The following is a 24,202-nucleotide window of genomic DNA, read 5'->3' as shown; positions in this document are numbered from 1 at the left end:
CTTCTTCTCATTGAATAACTCTGGCTGCATCACTGCAAATTCGAAGTCCATGCTTTTATCCTGCAGTTATCTCGAAGCATCCTGTCCTCCCCAGCCATGTGTCAGCACACACTTCTCAATATTCCCACACAGGCCTGTTGCATGTTGCCTACCCGCTCCTTCACACATCAGCTCTTAGGAATCATGGCCTGAGTCTGTAAACTCCTTCAGCTACCAATGCCCCGCTTCTGCAGCCACGATCTTGCTGAATGGTAGAACAGACTCCGGGGTGACGGAAGGAGCTGAATGGCTTCCTCTCCATTTCTCCAACCAGAGACTGATGACAGTACTGTACCCCTCCCTCCATAAGACACCACCAAAACATTTCAGTACGACAGAAGCAGAATTAAACATTTACTAAGACACTAAAAACAGCCAGGAGGTCAAAACAAAAAGTCAAAAAAGCAGAAACTATCAAAACATTTTATTCACATTTGTTCAAAGCCTTTGCGATATTTTAACATGTTAAATACATCTGTGAAGTGAGATAAGATCATTAATGGTAGAACCATCCTGATGGCTTCCACCTGGTATGGGATAGGCTTAACACAGACCAGCTCCATGCTTTTGTGTTTTTCAAACAAAGTAGCAAAACATATGGAAAAAATCTGTCACGATGAAGTTCAAAATCCATTTCCTATCATAATCACTTAATTCAGTACCAATTGCTTCTTCATCCCATTCAACAAACAACTTTATGAAGAACATGGGACCTGCCACTGTCGGAATATTCGGAACACCTTGTTGGACTTTTCTGAAAGAGACTGACAACAAAGGATCATGTACGTGGCCTGTTCAACATGAGCATAAACAGGATATACAGCATTTCACTGTTACTCTCAAGCACACTGCCTATAAATCAATAATTATGTGATGGAAAAGCACAGAGTTTTATAGCATATCTCTTACCGCTCACTGTGTGGAAAGGAGCAGGTAGCTGGAGAAGGGGGAGAGTACTTCTTCACTTCGTCAGTGGCTGTGCTTGCTGGGATGTCTGCCTGTGAAATTTCTGAAGTTTTGAACTTCAGAAACAGCAAGACCCAGCCCTACATACCATGCATCCATTGGGGTAAAACTTTTGGCTTGATGCTGAACCAATTTAAATCATAGCAGCCTGAGGGGCAAATGTAGGGCACAAAAAGCTTTCTGTCTGACCGCTAATCAAAATGACAACAGAAAAAATTTTTGAAGCCCCCAGGACTGGGAAAGCAACCAAATCAAATAACAAGATGGGCATTTTTCCTCCTGCAATTTGCAGCAGTCCACAGCATTCTGGTTAAATGCAGTCTGTGTTCGAGAATCTTATGGATCCTTAGTGTCCTAACTGAAGTTTTCAAAGAATTAAAAAATAACTCCGATTGTACATGCTGTCAATATAATTGACCTGAGGCTAGCATGGTACTGGCTTCTTGGCACAAAATTTCAGTAGCTCCAGTTTAAAACAGATTTTTCTCTCCTAACCTCATTCATTGCATAGATGCCTTCTATGGTCACATAGCCAGGCATCAGAATTCATTCATAGAAATTCACAGAAACCCTACAGTGTGGAAGCAGGCCATTCAGCCCATCGAGTCCACCAACCCTCCAAACAGCCAGTCCACCCAGACCCACCTCCTACCCTTTCCTTGTAACCCTGCATTTCCCAAGGCCAATCCACGTAGCCTGCACACTGTGGACAACTTTTAGCATAGCCAATCCGATAACCTGCAAATCTTTGGACTGTGGGAGAAAATCGGCACACCCAAGGAAACCCACGCAGACACGGGGAGAATGTGCAAACTCCACACAGACAGTCATCCAAGGCTGCAATCGAACCTGGGTCCCTTGCACTGAAGCAGCTGTTTTAACCACTGAGTCACCATGCCACCTGCACTCCCCAGCTAGAATACATATGGCATTTGAATTGTCTCGCAGTTGTCCAGCCTCTCAAAGTCGGTAAGCCAAGGCAGGAATGGAAAAAGCTGCAGCTCTGGAACTGTATTCTACGCAGTATCCACCTCCTTGGGAAAGGGGGAATGTGAATCAATAACTACAGGGAGAAGTTGACTTGTTAAAACTCACTACTTACAACACTGTCTGAGCACTCATTTGGGGTCCGGGCAGTGTTTAGTGACAAGAGCACCCGAAGAGACTCCTTCCATCCTAGTTCCGTCTTCTCAGCTAAGCCAGGCACTGGGGTCTGCTCTTCCAGCTCCGGGTCATGTGGTTTATCTTCTAGTTCCAGTGTCTTCCTAACCCATGGACACCAATCCCTGTGCTGGGAGACAGGGTTAAAGTATCCCCGAGTACTATCCTATTAGACAAAATAATGCAGCTGAACAAAACCATCCTGAAGACACCACTCCCAAAATATCAGAATTAACCAATCTAGCTTTCCAATCACTTATTTGTGCCAATCTTTTCTGAAGGTAGTGTTAGTTTCAAGATACCAGCCGCCCTCCAGTGCATCTCAAATGTTTATTCTCCTTGTGTGACTCCACTCAGCGGGCAGGAACAGGAAATGGCTATTCAGTCTCTCCACCAGTCAATTAGAACTTTACTTCTGATTCATTCGTGGGATGTGAGCTGCACTGGCAAGGCCAGCAACTGTTGCCTGTCCTTAAGTACCCTCGAAGGTGTTGGACAGCCACCTTCTTGAACTGCTGCCCTGCAGTCCATCTGGTGTGGGTACACCCCAGAGTCCTGCTCGGAAGGGCATTCTAGGATTGTGATCCCAACAAACAGGAAGAAAAGTCTGACATGTACTGGAACGCTGTTTTCCTGGCTTTGCTCTACATCTTTGATATCCCTAGCCAACAAAAATCTGAGCCTGATTCCTGAAAGCTCCAGCTGTCTCCAGCAACCACAGCTTTTTGAGGAAACAGATTTCTAGATTCCCACTACAGCGTAATGAAAAACACTATCCTAAACAACCTGGAGTTGAGTTTAAGGTTATATTTGGTTTCTAATTTCCCCACTGAAGGAAATATTCTCTCAGTATGTATGCTTTTAAATACTGTTTATCATTTTAATGACAAATGTTAGGCATGAAGGGGTGGGCATCAAAAGCAGCACCTTTGTCCAATTTTAACTTCTCTGCCCCATCCCTTCCACCCATAATTCACAGTGTACTAAGGCCAATCAAAACCTCTTCACTGTTTCCCCAGGTGAGATCAAATAACTCAGCAGAAACCAGAGACCAAGCTCCAGCAACAACAGTTGACATTTTTTTCCTAATTGACCTGTTCAGAGATGTTATTACACACACTCTAGAGCAGGTGGGACTTGAACTGGGCCTCTCGGTTCAGGGGTAGAGACACTACCACTGCGCCACAAGAGGGGTCCTAACAACAGTCACCTACTTGCTAGGAAAAATCCAGGAACACTTGCAGAATTGTGAACGGCTCATCAAATTTAAACATGTCTGGTTTTCCACTGCTGTATTTATATCGATCAACACAAAATGAAACTATTTCAGGAGCTTTTGTGGCACCGTAGTAGTGTCCCTGCCTCTGAGCCAGGGAGGCCCAGGTTCAAGTTCCACCTGCTCCAAAGGTGTGTAATAACATCCCTGAACAGGTTGATTAGAAAATTTCTGAAACTATTTCCATTTGCTCAATACATGGCTTCGGGGGGATGAAGTCAGTCACTGGCAATGAATGGCTTTGGTACATCCTGAAAACGTGATGCGAATCCTGACAGTTTTATGGGAACAGGCGGAAGGCATCTGTCCAGTGTCTCAACTGACAGATGGCACCTGCGACAGTGCAATGTCAACCCAGATTGTAGAAGGATGAACTCACAAGAAGTTGCATTTATGTAGCATCTTTAGCACAGTAAGAAGTCTCAAGGCACTTCATAAAAGCATCAAACAAAATACAACACTGAACCTGTGGACAGGTGAGCCATAAACTCCAGGGCTTCGAAAGAAATATTGATTTTTTTTTTTCATGAGCATGGATTAAAAACTCAATATGGAAGCCAGTTTAAACCAAGTTGGATTCTGTAATTATGCAAAAACTGGGCCGGAACAGACAGTATTCATGCAGCCTGTCCTTGGACGATCAACTTCCCACCAAAACCAGACAGGCCTGGAACTACCTAGCCAGGTACTGACAGCTTCATTGCTTCAGAACAAATCAATGTTTCCACCTCCAGTGAACTTGCCTTGTTAGAAGAATGCTACATAGACTTGACGGCACCTAGCTCATTAGGAGGCCAGAGGCACAGAGTGAGAAGGATAGCACTTCAAAGTTGAAAGTTCAAAACCATGTTCTGTAATTTACAAATATGGAAAGTAATCACGTTGGATCTTCCTGCCCCTGCCTGATGCTTGTATTTGGCAACATAGACAGAAGCATGCTAATAGCACCGCGAAGGGCCAACTGGACCCAAGCCCTTGTTTCGTAAACTACCAAGGTGGCAAGGAAGGCACCTGAGAATTTCGACTCAGCCAATGATGCCCACACATTCATTCAAGAAGAGTCATAAATGAGGAGAGAGCTCGAGGCCAAAATATTTCATGAGGACCTTGCAGCTCCTAGGGGTCTAGGCAGTTGAAGGCACCAATGAAAGTTGCAGACACACAATTGGCTAATCTTTGAAGTTTCTGACTCTGGACTGGGACTGTTGCGTGAAGTTGATTCTGATATAGCACACGTACTACACTGTGGATCTGAGTGGTATCGGATTGTCAGTTTAAAATTTCAGTTTCACAATATTGTTCTGCAATTTTCCTCATGGTGTGTTCATTACTTACTGAGCTAGTGGACGAGGACAAACGCATTCTCTTCGGTTTCCGCTGAGGGCTGGAAGGCATGTCCCCCTGTCCCATGCTGCGGGTCACTGGTCGCTTGTTCCGCAAATGTAAACTAATAGAGTCTGACTCGCCTCGATCAACTTGAGTAGGACTGTGGACATCTCGACTCCGTGTGCGAGCCCCAATGGGCGAAGGGCTGGTTTCATGCTAAGTAAAGTAAAAATAGTTTTAGTAAAGTCTTCTAACTTAGGAAGGATTCAAACCTATCATGAGAATGTGTCTGTGTGACAATGCTTGAATACTGCAAGCAAACCTAAATTACCAGATTAGACTGGACAGATGACTTTTAATTGAGCAAAGTGCAGTGTCATTCAAGAGGGTGGGGTGAACACTGAACATTTGTTAATTATTACTCATTCACAGGATGTGGGCATCACTGGCTAGGCAGCGTCAATACCCACCCCAAATCGCCCAGAGGGCACATGAGAGTCAACCAGCCAATTTTGATGGTATTAGGCAAGAACTTTCAAAAACTGATTGGAAGAGGTTATTCACAAGTAAAGAGATGGTTGGAAAGTGGGAAACCTGCAAAAATGAGATAACGAGAGTCCAGAGTCAGTATGTTCCTGTTGGTATGAAGGGCAAGAGTGGTAGGTGCAAGGAATGCTGGATAACTAGAGAAACTGAGGCTGTGGTCAAGAAAAAAAAAGGAGGCATATGGCAGGTATAGACAGTTGGGATCGAGTGAATCCCTCAAGGAGTATAAGGGCAGTAGGAGCATATTCAAGAGGGAAATCAGGAGGGCGAAAAGGGTTCAGGAGAATTCAAAGAAATCCTACAAATACATTAAGGGCAAAAGAGTAACGAGGGAGAAAACAGGGCCCCTTAATGTTCGGTAAGTCTAAGTGTGGAAAGGCAAGAGATGGGCAAAATATTAAATGAGTATTTTGCATCAGTATTAATTGCGGAAAAGGATATGAAAGCTACAGAACTTGGAGAAATAAACAGTGATATCTTCAAAAGTGTCCATATTACAGAGGAAGTGGTGTTGAATGTCTTAAAATGCATTCAGGTGGATAAATCCCCAGGACCTGATCAGGTGTACTCTAGAACTCTGTGGGAAACTAGGGAAGTGATTGCTGGGCCTCTTGCTGAGATATTTGCATCATTGATAGCCACGGGTGAGGTGCTGGAAGACAGGAGGGTGGCTAATGTGGTGCCACTATCTAAGGAAGGTGGTAAGGAAAAGACCGGTGAGCCTGACGTGGTGGGTAAGTTGTTAAGAGATTCTGAGGGACAGCATTTACATGAATTTGGAAAGGCAAGAAATGATTAGGGATAGTCAACATGGCTTTGTGCTTGGGAAATGGGGTCTCACTAACTTGATTGAGAGTTTTGAAGACGTGACAAAGAAGATTGATGAAGGTAGTGCAGTGAACATTGTCTATATGGACATCAGCAAGGTCTTCGACAAGGTTCCACATGGCAGACTGGTTAGCAAGGTTACATCACATGGAATCCAGGGGGCGCCAGCCAATTGGATACAAAATTTGTTTCGAGGTAGGAGACAGATGGTGGTGGTGGAGATTTGTTTTTCGGACCAGAGGTTGCAACCAGTGGTGTGCTGCAAGGATTGGTGCTGGGTCCACTGATTTTTGTCATTTATGTAAATGATTTGGAAGTGAACACAGGAGGAATGGTTAATATGTTCGCAGATGACACCAAAATTGTTGGTGTAGTGGACAGTGATGAAGATTATCTCAGAGTACCAATGGGACCTTGATCAGATGGGTTGTTGGGCCGAAGAGGGGCTGATGGATTTTAATTTAGATAAACGTGAGGTGTTGCATTTTGGAGAGGCAAATCAGGGCAGGACTTATACACTTAATGGTAGGGTCCTGGGGAGTGTTGCCGAATAAAGAGACCTTTGGTAACAGGTTCATAGTTCCTTGAGGGTGGAGTTGCAGGTAGACAGGGTAGTGAAGAAGGTGTTTGGTACACTTGCCACTACTGGTTAGAATATTCGAGTATAGGAGTTGGGAGGTCATGTTGCCCTGACATTGGTTAGGCCATTTTTGACATATTGCGTTCAATTCCGGTCTGCCTGCTACAGGAAAGATATTGCTAAACTTGAAATGGTGCAGAAAAGATTTACAAGGATGTTGCCAGGGTTGGAGGGTTTGAGCTACAGGGAGAGGCTGAATAGGTTGGGGCTGAGGGGTGACCTTATAGACGTTTATAAAATCATGAGGGTAATGGATAGGTTGAATAGTGAAGGTCTTTTTCCCAAGGTAGGGGAGTCCAAAACTACATTTGAGAGGGGAAAAATATAAAAAGGACCCAAGGGGCAACTTTTTCATGCAGAGGGTAGTGCATGTATGGAATGAGCTGCCAAAGAAAGTGATGGAGGCTGGTACAATTACAATATTTAAAAGGCATCTGGATGGGTACATGAATAGAAAGGGCTTAGACAGATATGGGCCAAATGCTGGCAAATGAGACTAGATTAATTTAGGATATCTGGTTGGTACGGACAAGTTGGACCGTAGGGTCTGTTTCCATGCTATACAAGTCTATGACACGTTACTGTGGATTTGGAGTCACATGTAGACCAGACCAGGTAAACACATAAGTGCATAAGAAATAGGAGCAGGAGTAGGCCATCTGGCCCATCGAGCCTGCTCCACCATTCGATAAGATCATGGCGGATCTTTTCATGGACTCAGCTCCACTTATTCACCTGCTCACCATAACTCTTAATTCCTTTAATGTTCAAAAATATATCTATTTTTGCCTTAAAAATAATCAACGAGGTAGCCTCAACTGCTTGACTGGGCAGGGAATTCTACAGATTCACAACCTTTGGGGTGAAGAAGTTCCTCCTCAACGCAGTCCTACAAAAGCTCCCCTCTTATTTTGAGGCCATGCCCCTTAGTTCTAGTTTCACCTGTCAGTGGAAACAACTTCCCTGCTTCTATCTTATTTATTCCCTTGATAATTTTATGTTTCGACAAGATCCCCCCTCATTCTTCTAAATTCAAGTGAGTATAGTCCCAGTCGACTCAATTTCTCCTCATAAACCAAACCTCTCAACTCTGGAATCAACCTAGTGAACCTCCTTTGCGCCCCCTCCAGTGCCAGTGCATCCTTTCTCAAGTAAGGAGATCAAAGCTGTACATGGTAAAGGATGGCAGTTTCCTTCCCTAAGGGACAATAGTGAACCAGATGTTTTTATTTCGTGCCAATTGACAATGATTTCATGGTGCATGTAATTACAGATTCCAAATTCTAATTCCGGTTTTTATTGAATTTAAATTCCACCATCTGCCATGCAGGGATTCGAACCCAGCTCTCCATCACACTATCTGAATCTCTGGATTAATGGTCTAGTGATAATACCAGTAGGCCATCACCTCCCCTACATAAATAGACACATTATGGAAAAGAAGAAAAAGATGTCATATTGTATAAGTTTAAAAGTCCACCAAAAATGCTGTGAAGAAATAGCCAGTTAGTAGGGTGCACTTATAGCACAATCAATTACAAGACAAAGAATACATCTTTACACTTGTATATAATCATTGTTAGATCTCAATTAAAATCCTGTACTCAGTTTTTGTCTATTCACATAACAACTGATAATGAGACTATGGACAGGGTAGAGTGGACGGCTACAGATTAATATCTACTTTAAAATACCTTAGTAGACAAGGGAGGTTCAAAGGGCTGGGTCTGAACACTTCAGAGAAATGGAGGCTTAGGGAAGACTGGATCGACATTTACAAACTGAAGGGACTATATTGTGTTTGTAAAGATAGTTTATTTCAATTAAATAAGATGGAGGATCAGGGTCATAAGCTCAAATTAATGCAACACCAGAACCAAGTGTTTGAACTTGTCTATTTTGCCTTTAGAATCATAGAAAGAGGCTTCTTGTGGTGCAGTGGATCCTGGATCGAGAGACCTGGGTTCAAGTCCCACCTGCTTCAGAGGTGTATAGTAACATCTCTGAAGTCGATTAGATTAGAAAAGTAAGTTAGAATCATAGAATCCCTACAGGGGGAAAGAAGCTATTTGACCCATCAAGTCTGCACTGACCCTCCAAAGAGCATCACACCCAGACCCAGACCCAGACCCTATCCCATAATCCTGTATTTACTATGGCTAATCCACCAAGCATGCACATCTTTGGACTGCGGGATGAAACCGGAGAACCTAGGAGAAACCCACCCAGATACGGGGAGAACGTGCAAACTCCGCACAGTCACCTGAGGCTGGAATTAAACCCAGGTCCCTGTCACTGAGAGGTAGAAGTGCTAACCACTGAGCTACCATGCCACCCTTTCCCAGGGCATCTCTTACAGTTTAGAGACAAGAACAGTGAGTCAAGTCATGTAATTGTCCTACATTCATATTTGCAGGTTTATATTTGTGTTGTGTTTGTGTGCACACAGAATATTTATGCATCCATAAACAGATATGCATGTATGGATGTACACTTGTGCACTACAGAAATAGATAAGTTGGTCATTCATTTCATTGCTGTATGTGAAACAGTCATAGATTAGCTGTTGTGCTTACCTACGTGACCTAACTGGTTGCATGTGAAGCTTTGAGACACTTCAATATTAAATGCTGCATAAATATAAGCAATTAAAGCTGGTGAATTGAATAAAATCTGTGTCAGGGAAAACTATATGCTGTCCATGGATCAAATGGAAATTGAATGGTACACAAAAACACAAAGTCAAAAAGACCACATTTTACCATCTCAACTGATGTTATAACTGGACTAGTCAGATTCCAGACTGAAATGTTGGACAATAACATGACTATTTTGTTTTTATTTGTTGAGGTGGTCTTTCACGGTTTGGTTTTAACAATATAACGGAAGTTTCTTACACAAAAGGCATTAAAATAAAATTGAATAAACTAAGCTGCTCGCGTAACATAATTTAAAAGATTTTGAAACAGTAAAAATGCAATTCCATCTATCCTAACCACATCATTTTATAGTGCTCAAAAAAAAAGTGTTCGCTTCTCTATCACATCTATAAATTTGACTAATGATACCCACAAGTTTGATTTAACTGTTTCTTCAACTTCCTGGTATGACAGTTTGATAGTTGTGTGTCAAGAAAAAGGCTAAGCTTAGACTTTCCCATCTTCAAATAACTCCTTTAGGGTCCAAATCAAACCATACTAGTTTGGAACATTCACTTGAGGTAATCTATTTCCTAACTGTTGGGAACTATGGCCTTTCTTCAGGAGAAATGGTTTGTTACATCTAACTTCCACCAGGACTTCTGTGAAGAGCCACCTAAAGCTTTCTAATCTATTGGTTTTCTCCTAAACACATACAAAAATAAATTCCTCATTCTACTGAACCAAAACCAAGCTAATGCCTTTCAATGTTTATGAATACTCTCACCATGCAAACAAATCCCCATTTTCACTCCAGGAACACACTCTCTCTCTGTCATACTGGTTTTTGAAAAAAACATTGCTCCAGAAATACTGACAAGTTAATCGTGAAAATCCTTCAAACACACAAGCCAAAATCTACATGCCACTAGTTCAAAATCAAAATTCTAAAGTAAATTATATTAAACCATATAGAAGTCACACACCTTATGTCACATCAGTGTGATACTATTTCAAGGTACATCAGCCTCAATGATTTTCAGTATGTAGCGCACATTGTGCAGGCAAATCTGGCATCTAGTCTGTGCCAGCAGTGTGGTGATGACCAGTTAATGTTATAAGAGTAGTAAATTGAGAAAAACATAAAGAAATTAAGTCTACAAGGCAGAGGAAGATCATTGCACCTGCTCACTGCTCTGTGACTGGGCAGCATCTTGACTTCGAGTGATCATCCTGTGGGGAGACATTGCAGGAGGAGTTGGTGTTGACCTTTCTGGCTTGTTTTCATGTGGGGAGGTACTGCAGACGGGAATGTCAGGCTCACTGGCTGGGCAAACACCATCAATCTGCTGAAAGCTCCACAGACCCACCTTCCTCATGCAGTAGGAACAGGTGATTACTGGCAGGTGGAGAAATTCAGACGAAGAACTATTCACATTGGGGATAAAAAAAAGGAAGAATTATACAAGTGCAGTGGAAGGGAGCCCATTTCCACCCCACTCCCATCTTCCCTCCCGAGTTGCTCAGTTTGATGATGCACCATCTTGTAGATGATATACGCTCTACCACTGTGGTGATGGGATTGAATATTAAACGCAGTGGATAGGTGCCAATGAAGTGGGCTGCTTTGTCCTATATGATTTTAAGCTTCTTGAGTGCTGTTAGAGCTGCTCTTATCCAGGTAAATGCAGAATATTCCATCACACTCCTGATTTATGCCTTATAGATGGTGGACAAGCACTGAGTCAGAGACAGGTAAGTTACTCACTGCGGAACTCCCAAGCTCTGTCCTGCTCTTGTAGCCATGGTAATTAGATAACTGTTCTAGTTCCCTTTCTGGTCATGGTAACCCCCAGGATGTTGATAGTGGGGATTCAACAATGGTAATGGCATTGAACATCAAAGGGTGATGGTTAGTTTCTCTATTGTTGGAGCTGGTCAATGCCTAGCACTTCTGCAGCGCAAATGTTACTTGCTACTTCTAAGCCCAAGCCTGGATGTTGTCCAGGTTTCACTGCATACAAATATGCACTGCTTCAATGTCTGAAGAATTGTGAAAAGTGCTTAATGTTATTGAATCAGAGAACATCCCCACTTCTGATGGGAAGACCATTGATGAAATTGCTGAGGATGGTTGGACCTAGGACATTCCGGAGGAACTCCTGCAGTGATGATCTGGGGCTGAGGTGACTGCTCTCCAACAACATAATCACCTTCCTTTGTGCTAGGTAACACTCCAAGCATGACAAAGATCCCCCAACCCTTCCCAGATTCCCATTTACTCCAATTTTTCTAGGGCCCCTTGAGGTTATATTCAATTGAATGCTATTTTCATTTCAAGGGCAGTTATTTTCATTTCACCTCACCTCTGGAGGTCAGATCTGTGGTCCATATTTGGACCAAGGCTCTAATGAGGTTAGAAGCTGAATGGCCCTAGCAAAACCCAACCAGTCAGCAGGTTATTCCCTCACAAATGCCACTTGACAGCACTGTCAATGACCCCTTCCAATATTTTGTTGATGATCGGAAGTTGACTGATAAGGCACTAATGCTGGGTTGGATTTGTCTTGCTTTTGGTGGATAGGACATGTTTGGACAATTATTGGGTACATGCCATTGTTGAAGCTATACTGGTGAACAGCTTGATTAGTAGTATGGCTAGTTCTGGAGCACACACCTTCAGTACTATTGGAATGTTGTCAGTGCCCATTGCGTTTACAATATGCAGTGTCTTCAGCTGTTTCATGATATCACATGGAATGACTCATCCATTTAGCACTTTTGAAGATAGGTGCAAATACTTCAGTCTTCATCATTTCCACAAATGCGCTGGGCTCCCCTCCAATAATTAAAGAAAGTCACATTTGTGGAACTTCCCCATCCTATCATTTATTTTAAATTGTGCACCACCATTTATGACTGGATATGAAATGGCTGCAGAGGTTAGATCTATTGTTGGTTATGGGATTGCTTAGCCTTGTCTATTGCATGCTGCTCTGTGTTTTGACATGCAAGTTGTTCTTTCCTATAGCTTTACCAGGCTGACAACTCATTCTAAGGTATTTCTGGTGCTGCTCCTGTCTTTACCTCTTCATTTACCAGTGATGATATGAGGGGGTCACAAATTAACAGGCTGTAGTTGAATACAATTCTGCTGCTGCGGATGGCCAGTGTTCTCTCTGATTTTTCCCTTTAATGTGCAGAACTTGGAGTAGTCTGAGCAGCACATTGCATCCTTTAGCGGAACTCATATTGCAATTTTTAATTACAGTTTGTTTATTAACCATTAAAAGTGTGCATTTATATTATTTTATAGTTACAGGTATTCTGCCCGCTACAATAAACAACTGTTTGTTCAGCTCAGAAGTCTGGGGACCTGTTTAGTGTTGACTACGTATACAATGTGACTAAAAGAGGTCACTGGTAATTTATTCATTTCTTTCTTGGCAGCTTTTTGTGCCTATATTTGTTGCCCAATGGTTGTATACTGCACCCAGACCGATATTTTATTCAGATGAAAGTACAACTTAATTTGCAAGTTTTCAACAAGTTTTTAAGTTGTCCAAGCAATCTACTTTTGGATTTACACAAGGCTAAATCCATGCTCACAGTCAGCACTTGATGCCTGAAATGTTGCTCAAATGTCCAAAAGAATGGACGTTTCTTGAAACTGATTGCTTTAGAGCATTCTCCACCAAATCACTGAATGGTTGAACGTAACCCGTCTTGACTTCTTTCACTACTATAAATCTGAAATCGGAGTGTTGTTCACAAACCTTTGCAGCCACACTTTCATCATTGTTTGATTAAAAAAATGGAATATTTTGCTTTCAGTCACACAAGGCTGTCTTTTCCAAATTCATAATTGGTTGTCTTAGCAATTGCAGCCTGATCAAATACATGCCATTCCAGTAATTCCTCTTCTGCAAATCTGCTTTCCAGGTGGTCACATACAAATTGAGTAAATTGAAGGATTATGGCACTGTTGAGAGCAGCCAGAACAATCTTAAATTCATCATTCCAATAAACAGGTTCACCTACAGCTGAGTCTTCAGATTATTGATCTTGACCTTTACAAATTGCATGGCTCCAACTACTGTCAAACATCTTCTCTGCAAGAATTTGCACAGTAATGACAGTTCATCTAGAACATCATGCAGGGCAATCAATGCAACGCAATACTGTGACTTTGTCAACATCTTCACGCAATGTGTGTGTATTGGATTGTTGTACTTGCTCACTTGCTCTATGCAGTACTTGACCAAGATATCATGACTTTGCATTAGTGCACTCATTGACACCAAGCATCATCTGTTCCCAGATCTTCTGTCAGCAATGCCATGCAGTTTCAACAAATGTTCTGATTTCACACTGCAAGACTGGCGCTGCTCCATTTTTCTTTCCGAGCATAACAAAGCTCCATCTGATGTAGACATCACCATCTTGTGTAAATCATGGCACCATTAACATAAAACTGCTCAATTACTTTCACAATGGAGACACTATCACAAGTGGTCAGTTTCAAAATTCCTGCAAAGGCAGTCTTATAAGCAAGTTCAGATTCTGGTCAAAACAATGTACTAAATCCACATTTTTTTGGATTGAAATGGCTGTTGTTTTTGGCCACTGCCAACATGTGAAAATGAAATTTTCCCAATTCATCCAGAAATTGTCTCTGTACGATGAAGCCGGTACATTCCACAAATTTAAAGTCACAATTCTTGTTGTGCAGCTCTGAGTAATTGCAATGTCTTCACCACACGATCATTAATATCTTGTACTGAAAGCATGGATGTTTTCATCTTTACTGCAAGTATGACATAATCAAAGAAAACTTTCAACATATTGTACCCTGAATGCTCTGTCCTCCTCACGATCTCCTAGTGTTTCAGTAAGCATTTGTAAAATTCCACCTTTGCTTTCAGCTGTCTCATAATTAGAGAAAATCTCACTTATTCATACGTTGTTTCTGTGTTAAAGATGTCCTTTCAGTCTCTATGATCTTGGAAAGCCACTCCTTTTGAAATGTGCACAGGATTTCTTTCTTAATCAGCTTAAAGACTCATTCTCTTTTCTTTTGAACATTTTATAAACTCACCTCATCAAGAAAATAAAACCTTAGAATACAAAAGAGAAAACTAATTTGTCACTTGTGTCATGGGTTACTTTCTTCTAGAATGACTGTCTGTTTCCCGTATATCGTGCTTGATCCTCCTGGTCACTGTTGAGAAAACTGACAGCTCTACAGCACTCCCCGATCTAGTTTGTACAGCTTTTGACTCCAGTTCCTGACTGAAGGTCCTGGCTGCTTCTCCTTTCCCGAACCTGCATCAATGATCACAAATTTCACAATTTGCCTGGAGGTGGAGCAGTTGCAGGGCTGAGTACCAACTTTACTTCCAAAGTCATGGCATTGTTGTGACGTGTGGAGGACCCTGGGATTCATGGGCTGTCCATAAGCGTACATCAGACATCAGCAGAGGTCTGATTTTCAATAACTCCCTCCACAGCAGTCAATACATACAAATTCAACATGAGGTGAGCCTACAAAACTGACGGTCCGTAGCATTTCACGCATGCAAAGTTTTGAGTTGCTACATCTGTTCAAAGCCGTTCCCATTTTTAGCACAGTGGTAGTGCCATAAAACTCAATCGAAGGCATCCTCAATGAGAATACAGGACTTCATCTCCACAGGACTGGGCAGTGGTGACTCCCACTGATTCTGTCATGGACAGTTGCACCTGTGACACTGGGAAATATGAGGTCAAGTAGATAATTTTCTTCTTGTTGGTTCCTTCGTCAGCTGCTGCAGCTTCAGTCCAGCAGCTACATCCTTCAAGACTTGGCCAGTCCAATTAGTAGTGGTGCTGCTTAGCCAGTCATGAGAGAGACATTGAAGAACCCTACAAAGAGTACATTTTGCACCCTTGCCACCCTCCGTGCAGGAGAAATGGTGCAGGTGATAGTCAGGATTTGTTATTCTCCAAGAAGCAAACAAACAGCACACCTCTGTCTGGTTGCGGTCATGAAGTATAGTGATTAAAGGAGATGAAAGAATTGCATCCCAGCAGGCATCAATGTCTTATGGGGCAGTGTTGGGGGAAAGAGAGAAGAGGTTTGAAAGTGCAATGGGAATAAGGAGAGAACTGATCATTCATTTTATTCCTTGCCTGTGCAAGGGTTAGGGGAAAGAAAGATGAGGTTTGGTTTTGAAGCTGCAACCCCCGACCATGGTCAACAGTTTCATAACCCTCCAGCTAACTGAATGACCCTGTGAATACAAGGCCAATATGCATGAAACTGTACCCCTGTATGAGTCAGTACTTTCAGAAGAGGAACATGGTGAAGGAGGCAGGGGAAGATTTATGCAGTAGGTTCGTGACAATGTGGAAAATTGCTAATTTACTTTGGATTCTTACCCAGCAGTCCAGCCAGACAGTGCAAGGATACAGGCAGAAAGATGGACGGAAAGGACATCTGTACTGCTCTTTAGCCCAGGACTTTCAGACAGAGTGCCACACGTCAGTTCATCTTCAACCAACTGCAATATTGAACTGATAGTTTCCTCTGTGATGGTCTGTTCAAAAGACAAAAAAAAAAAGTCATGGATTCACTTACTTAATGATCAGCACTTAATCAATATCAGTAACCAGGTGTTAGTCACATGATCAATGGATTTGCAACTCCCATAGTCTAATCCAGGGTTAGGAAAGGATCACAGATATGCAATGGCTGGCTTAATAACAGAGAAATGTAAAACAGAAGACTAGTAAACTGTGATCCGTACACAGGGATTTCACTGAATAAAACGAGGAAGTTGACGAAACTTCGTGGCAAAAGCTATAGCAAGAACAGCAAGCACTATCTGCCTGCCCATTCCTCCTGAATGTGCTGGTGCAGAGTCCCATGACTGTCAAGGGAGAAAAGCTTATTCTTTTCACACTAAAGATTTCATCATCTCTGTACTTTCTGTGTCAAAATAAGGCTCATCACAGTCTCTCCTATTCCTGCCTCTTCTTTTCCCAGGACCTAAGAACTATTGGGTATCTCATCAGCTCCATTCTACATCTTGCCCGACAGCTAAATTCTGCCTTATCACACTCAAACCACTGCCCTCACATAATTGCAATACGCTAGGTTTGTGTATTATTTTACTTTTGTCCATTTCCTCTCAATGAAAAAAAAATTCATTATTTAAAAAGCTTCAAAGGGAATTTTGATTTTGCTTGAAATATGTTTCTTATCCCTGCTTTTGATCCTACATGGTAATTCTTCCAAACTATTTAGACTCTGTGTTCAGTCACCTTCAGCTTCCAATGGCAGACATATCCTGTACTGTATTTTGATCATTATAGTGTTGGACAGATCTAGACAAGAGAGTGGGGAAGAGGTAGGGATAAGGAAGAGGCGAAGCCATCTCTGTGAAGGGAAGCCGAATACCTGTGATACTGTAACCCAGCAAAAAGTCAGGAAGTAGAGCCAATTTATAGGACTTACCATTTCTTTGAGGTCGTCATGTTTGATGGCAGGTAACTGGAAGTCCAGTGAACAAAGACTCTTGAACCGCTCGGTCACTCCATGCAGAAGGGCTGCCGGTTCATTCAAAGGTAATGCCCAGAATCGATCTGCCAGGTGCAAAGCAAAGAACAAATGAATCCTCTACACAGGACAAACTCTGTCAATCAGGTCCCATGTTACTTATCGTTCACACGTGCATGCGCATGTGCTGGATCAGTGGAGAGGATGCAATGAAAAGTATGGATTGATCTGCTTCCACAGAGATTTTTAGGCAAAACAAGGAACAACTAAAAGAATATTTTAAGAGCATTTTTTTGTTTGTGACTTTCTCTTACTTGGAGTTCAGCCACATAATAAGCACCGTTCCCAAACCCACACCATTCCCAATCTCCCGTTGAACAACCACAGACATTTCAATGATAAGCTGTTAATAATTAATGAAGCAAAAACGAAAATGATGGGTTGCAGATATAAAGCCTCAATTACACCTCGAGTAACCTAAAAAAATCTGATACATTTATTCCCATCTCACCTGGACAGGGGTTGTCAGGCCAAAAGCAGAACTTCTCATGTGCTGTTTTCAATCCTTCTTGCAGTGCAGCGACCCTCTCTTTATCTGAAGATAAATTCATAAACACACAAATGTAGCAGATTTTAAGAAAAAGGAAATAAATCCCCTCAACAGCTTCAACCCAATGAAGGCAAACCAATCACAGGGGGATTAGGAAGGTTCAAATGCCAGATTCTCAGAGTGATAGCGTGAAATCAGGTTGTAGGAACTCTGCTACTCAAAAAATAGCGGAAAGATGAATTAAATTACCAAGGCAGGACATGGATGCGGGACAGTGCAAATGGGCTCAAAACGGACCTCTTCTTAGAGACAGTAAGGAATGAGGGATGTTAGGAGAGAGGCAAAAAAATGTATTATGCACAGTGCTTAAACATAGAGGAAGTGGCAAAAGTACTAGAGATAGTAGGAACTGCAGATGCTGGAGAATCTGAGATAAGAAGGTGTAGAGCTGGATGAACACAGCAGGCCAAGCAGCATCAGAGGAGCAGGAAGGCTGACGTTTCGGGCCTAGACCCTTCATCAGAAATGGGGGAGGGGAAGAGGTTCTGAAATAAATAGGGAGAGAGGGAGAGGCAGATAGAAGATGGATAGAGGAGAAGATAGGTGGAGAGGAAACAGACGGGTCAAAGAAGCGGGGATGGAGCCAGTAAAGGTGAGTGTAGGTGGGGAGGTAGGGAGGAGATAGGTCAGTCCAGGGAGGACGGACAGGTCAAGGGGGCGGGTAGGTAGGAAGGAAATGGGGGTGCGGCTTGAGGTGGGAGGAGGGGATAGGTGGGAGGAAGAACAGGTTAGAGAGGCGGGGACGAGCTGGGCTGGTTTTGGGATGCGGTAGGGGGAGGGGAGATTTTGAAGCTTGTATTGATACCATTGGGCTGCAGGGTTCCCAAGCGGAATATGAGTTGCTGTTCCTGCAACCTTCGGGTGGCATCATTGTGGCACTGCAGGAGGCCCAGGATGGACATGTCGTCTGAGGAATGGGAGGGGGAGTTGAAATGGTTCGCGACTGGGAGGTGCAGTTGTTTATTGCGAACCGAGCGTAGGTGTTCTGCAAAGCGGTCTCCGAGCCTCCGCTTGGTTTCCCCGATGTATAGGAGGCCACAACGGGTACAGCGGATGCAGTATACCACATTGGCAGATGTGCAGGTGAACATCAGCTTGATGTGGAAATTCGTCTTGGAGCCTGGGATGGGGGTGAGTGGGGAGGTGTGGGGGCAGGTGTAGCACTTCCTGCGGTTGCAGGGAAAAGTGCCGGGTGTGGTGGAGCTGGAGGGGAGTGTGGAGCGGACAAGGGAGTCACGGAGAGAGTGGTCCCTCCGGAAAGCAGATAAGGGTGTGAGGAAAAACGTCTTTGGTGGTGGGGTCCGCAATAAATCTCCCCTACCGCATCCCAAAACCAGCCCAGCTCGTCCCCGCCTCCCCAACCTGTTCTTCCTCCCACCTATCCCCTCCTCCCACCTCAAGCCGCACCCCCATTTCCTACCTACTAACCTCATCCCGCTCCCTTGACCTGTCCGTCCTCCCCGGACTGACCTATCTCCTCCCCGGACTGACCTATCTCCTCCCCACCTCCCCACCTCCACTCACCTTTACTGGCTCCATCCCCGCCTCTTTGACCTGTCTGTTTCCTCTCCACCTATCTTCTCCTCTATCCATCTTCTATCCACCTCCCGCTCTCTCCCTATTTATTTCAGAACCCCCTTCCCCTCCCCCATTTCTGATGAAGGGTCTAGGCCCGAAACGTCAGCCTTCCTGCTCCTATGATGCTGCTTGGCCTGTGTTCATCCAGCTCTACACGTTCTTATCTCTGGCAAAAGTACTTAAGGCTTTGTACCAGCCCTGAGAGATCATACTTGCCAAGAAAGATTTAACAGGCCAGGGATCTTTTAATAGAGAGTTATAGAGTCATACAGCAAAGAAACAGGCCCTTCAACCAACCATGTCTATGCCGACCAACAAACACCAAACACCAAACTATACAAGCCATTTATCTGCACTTGGTCCACAACCTACTATACCCTAGTATTTTAAGTGCTTTTGTCAAGAAAGGGTCTTTAAGATTATGAAGTAGTGTAACAAGGTAGAATTGTTTCCAATTGCAGAGGATTCCAGAATTACGAGTCATAAATATTAAAGAGTGACTAGAAAACCAACGAGAAATTCAGAAGAAATTTCATCACACAGAGAGAGGTTGGAATGTGGAACATGCCATCACTAGGACTGGTTCAGGTGATCGCACTGATGAATGTAACAGGAAGCTAGATAAACATGAGAGAGAGAAAGGAATAGGACTTTACGCTGACAGATTGCAAGGAGAGCTAGTGTGGAGCATGAACCGGTTGTTTCTGTTTTGTGAACTCTATGTAATTTGGGAAGAGGACCTGTAAGACATCAGTTTGCAATGCATTGACAAGGAAATCTGATCCAAGTATTCCCTAATCTGCACTTGGCCCAGGCTTTAAACAACAGAGTTAGAAGTCTTCAAGATAGACATAAGCCAGGATGAGGTGTGAAGGAAGGAACAAATTGAGTTTAAAAAAAACGTTAAAAAAAACTTACATCTACCAGCGTCCAGGGTTGGATGCAGAGTAGTGCAGAGGAATGCCTGACAACTGCAACACTTCAGCATGTCACACTCTATGTTGGTCCAACCATATTTCGCACACTGCAACGGCGAGAGTTCAAACGGCATCCCAGCCCAGTTGAATGAGTATCTTTGTCAAAGGAAAACACTCAGAGACCACTCATTCCTGTACAATACGTATTTCCTGTACAAGACGTATTTTTCCCTGTTTCTCTTTGAATAAATGGCCTCAAATATATGCAGAATGGGAGAAGCACATGGCAATCCTTCCCCCTTGAAGAACTGTTTCCCAACTCACAGCTGAAAGGCATGGTTATAACATTGTAGGCTATGTTCCCAGTCCTGGATTTTCCAAGCACAGAAATGCTTTCCTCTTTTATCTATCTTCCTATTGGTTCTCCTTAATATCTTGAAACCTTTGAGCAAATCACGCTTTAAGCAGCTAAATTCCATGGATTTAATCTTAAATTTGTATAATCTCCCTCTTAATTTTACCCTCGAAGTCTAGTTATAATTTTTATTAATTTATGCTGCACTCCTTCCAAAACCAATGATTAGGATTAACAGTGTAGAAACAGGTATTTACTGTAACTGGTCTATTGCATGTTTAGGCTTCAAACAAGCCTCCTCCACTCCGCTGAACCAAGGGCTCAAGACACATATCACATTTAGGTCAAAGCATTAACACTGCGTAAATACACTTCTTGTCCAATACATCCATCAGCTCAAACTGCTGTCTCACAGCGCCAGGGACTCGGGTTTGATTCCACCTCGGGTGACTGTACAAACACTACAGAGACATTCTTCCCTTGTCTGCATGGGTTTCCCCTGGGTGCTTTGGTTTCTGGGCACTGGGCATCCATGACATTCTGTGGGCCATCAGCAGCAACAGAATTGTACTCCACAATCTGCAACTTCATGACCTGGCATATCCCCCATTCTATCATTGCAATTTCAACCCCCGTTCAATGAAGAGTGCAGGAGGGCATGCCAGGACCAGCACCAGGTGCACCTAAAAATTAGACGTCTACCTGGTAAAGCTACAGTACAGGATTACTTGAATGCCAAGCAGCATAAGCAACAAGTGATCAACAGAACTATGTGATCCCACAACCAATGAATCAGATCTCAGCTCTGCAGTACTGTGACATCCAATTGTGAATTCAACAACACAAAGAACTCTCATAGGCACTAATAACCACCAGCACTTTGCAAACATAGAAAGATGGACTCTATAATAGTACAATCAGGAGTTTGCACGCCATAATACTTAGCACAGAGATTTTGTTTGCTCACGACTTTGATTTGGTGACAACAGTGAAGGATATTGTGAAAGTTTCAACTCGTGAAAAGAAAGCTTCTTTATTAGCAGAATCACAGGATACTGGTGATCTGGGTAAATCATTGTCATTAGGTGATTCAGGGATAGAGCTGATCTGATCACTATTAAAACAAAAGATAATAATCAGTTACCAACACACTGTTGTTCAAGTTTCATTGAAAAGCTCCATTGCTGGTCATTTGACGATCTCAGCAATAACAATAACTTTTGTTTATTTTTTGTGGTCAAGATGAGGTAAGTTAGTATCAACTTTGTCTTAGTGGGTGACATTCTTGTCAGTACATTGAGGATTAATGTCCCACTCTTAAGACTTAAACATAGAAAACAAGCTGACGCTGCAGTGCGGTACTAAGAAAGCTCTGCACCTCCGAAGGTGATATCTTTTAGAGGTACCTTTAAATCAGTGATTTCAATTTTCTTCCCACTGTCACCCTTTTCAAGGCTTGAAATTGTTGTGACTCGTCAATGAGACAAGAGAGAGCAGGATCAGGGACAAGGGCTGTACGTTTGTGAAAGCAGCTTTTACAACTCTGTCAATGGTGGCCATCCTGCCTTGTAGCTCATGACGCCACTTCTGGAAGCTCTGCCTTAAACAAAAGGCCATGTCTGGTTCATGTGAGCATAAAAGATCCTACAGCCTTATTTTGTTAAAAAAAAAGGCAGAGTTCTCCTTGCTGGTCAAGAGAACAAAGCAGGGGAAAACCAGACATCACCACAGTACTCTTAAACTGACACTGAATAATTACAATGCTGGATTATGTCCAGAATTACAAGCATTACGTGCACAAATCTCTGGAGTGGGTCTTGAACTGTAAACGTTTAAATTAGAGGCGAACCTGTTGCATCTGGGGTGGGATCGGAGATCTGACTCCACCACTCTCGAAGACTTTAGTAACTATTAGAAAGACGATTATTATCCTGAATAATTTTTGTGAAACTCAATCCCCTCAAAAGAAATCCAGCACGATAGGTAAATAAGACCGAGCCCCATGATGTTCACAGTCATTCAGGCTCCATATCTGAGAGGGGGCGGTTTCCGCGCAACAAATTCCGTGAAAGAATCAAAACTGAATCGAGCCTCAGGACTTACATCTCGGCAATGCTGTCTGACAGCAGCTGCCGCACTTTTTGTGGAGTCTCGGCCACACTTTTGCTGTTGGGCGATGTAAAATCGCCATTGCTACCGGTAGCTGCCATCTTTGACCCGGCAGGTTTCAATGTCCCACGGCTACAATGCGCATTGTACAAATGTTCCGGAGCACAAACCTTAACCACAACTAAATGAACTTGACAGCAAAATTAAAAATCGATACAAATGCATTTGAAGATTTTCTAAAGCAACGAGAGACATCAAATTAAATATGTTGACTACAATAACTGCCTAATTCCAAATTAATGTTTTAATTACACTAAAAAGTAACCGTATGGCGATAGGGTTATCGGATTCCTCATTCGCCAATTTGATGCAGAATTCTTAGGACATTATCTATTTTGTTTCTTTTTCTCTGCCTTTCCGGTGAAGTCGTCTCCATGATTAAGTCACTCTCAAGGGATCAACTGCCGCCCACGTTCAGTTGCCAAGGGATCTATAAAAATTGAACAAAGTAGATTTCATAGCAACTTTCACAGCAACGAGATGTTCCAAAACGTTTGCATCCAACGTGGTGCTAGTGTAGTAATTTAAGAAGCGCAGTAACCATCAATAAACTACTATCAATGGCAAGGGGAGAGTGCGCTAAATAATCTATACCTGTAAAATGGATTATGGGAGGAAAATTGCCAGGACGGTATTACTCCCTACTCTTTTGCAAAATAATACAGAATCTTCCACATAACCGAAGAGGGAGTGTTGGTCTCTCATCCGAAATACAACACATCCGATACTTCAAAATTAGCACCACCTGCTCCATGCAGTACTGCACTAGAGGTAGTATTTGAGTTATTTTTATCATTTTTCCCACTAGGACTTGAACCAACAGAGTTCTGACTCAGAAACAAGAGGACTACCCCTGAGCAATAACTGCTATCATAGTTCCCAGCTGTGTGCAACCTGTTGAGCACGCAGCATTGCTGTGAGTAACACAGGAGAAAGAAAATCATAGGAGCATTATAAAAATAACATTTCTTGTTCATTTTCTTTGAGCATTTTAAGTTATTATGCATAAAAAAAGTAGATAGAAAAAATGGGTTGCAGTCAGGAATCATGCTATTGATGTGGGAAGATGGTGGTAATAAAGATTGATTTGTTTGATGTCCAGTGATCGGGATGGATCAGTTAGAGGTATGTAATGAAACTTACAGAAATATATTCAATTGACTTCGCAATCATACGAGCATCTCAATGACCTGGCTATTATTCATGTTTGAATCTAGGCAGTGAAGGTCTATCGAAACTCTTTCAGGAGCAGCAATACAAGTTTTCTTTCCAGGCATAGAGAAGCAGCTGTTCCCCTTCCCGCCCCCTCCTCGTCGTCATTCCTGTCAAGTACTCAAACGTCAGCTGTAGCCCTTGTCTTTGCACCAGCAAATCACACAATGTAGACTAATAGCTCTGTACTATACGGAGGGAGTGCTCCAGTGTCGAAAATGCTCCGATTGGTTTAGATGTTAGTCCAAAATCTCGTCTGCCGTCTAAGATGGGAGTAAAGGGTGTCAATTAAGGCACTATGTTGAAGAAGAGCCCTCACCAATATTTATCCCTCAATTAATATCACTATAAATATCATTGATCTCATTACTGTTTGTGGGATCTTGCTGTGTGACATTTT

General features: G+C 42.8%; 1 protein-coding gene across 5 annotated transcripts; it reads right to left on the bottom strand.

Annotated features, from left to right (window-relative positions):
• Positions 1-448: 448 nt before the first annotated feature.
• Positions 449-24,191, bottom strand: zc3hc1 (zinc finger, C3HC-type containing 1). Of its 5 annotated transcripts, none has more exons than XM_048610209.1 (11): positions 23,734-24,191; positions 22,843-23,020; positions 21,421-21,535; positions 20,068-20,218; positions 17,473-17,556; positions 16,920-17,047; positions 15,842-15,999; positions 10,606-10,849; positions 4,778-4,984; positions 2,108-2,332; positions 449-803 (listed from the first exon to the last, which is right to left on the bottom strand). In XM_048610209.1, exons 2-11 carry the CDS (start codon positions 22,884-22,886, stop codon positions 735-737), a joined length of 1,425 nt encoding a protein of 474 aa, XP_048466166.1. In that variant the 5' UTR covers positions 22,887-23,020; positions 23,734-24,191; the 3' UTR covers positions 449-734. The 5 variants fall into 5 exon arrangements, with proteins under 5 accessions (XP_048466166.1, XP_048466167.1, XP_020372098.1 ...); XM_048610210.1 differs by lacking the exon at positions 23,734-24,191 and adding an exon at positions 23,185-23,475; XM_020516509.2 differs by lacking the exons at positions 22,843-23,020; positions 23,734-24,191 and adding an exon at positions 22,525-22,813.
• Between the last annotated feature and the right edge of the window lie 11 nt (positions 24,192-24,202).

Source organism: Rhincodon typus, chromosome 22 (genome assembly GCF_021869965.1).
Source record: "Rhincodon typus isolate 14 chromosome 22, sRhiTyp1.1, whole genome shotgun sequence".
Taxonomy (NCBI): domain Eukaryota; kingdom Metazoa; phylum Chordata; class Chondrichthyes; order Orectolobiformes; family Rhincodontidae; genus Rhincodon; species Rhincodon typus.
This window is presented reverse-complemented; position numbering and strand designations above follow the sequence as displayed.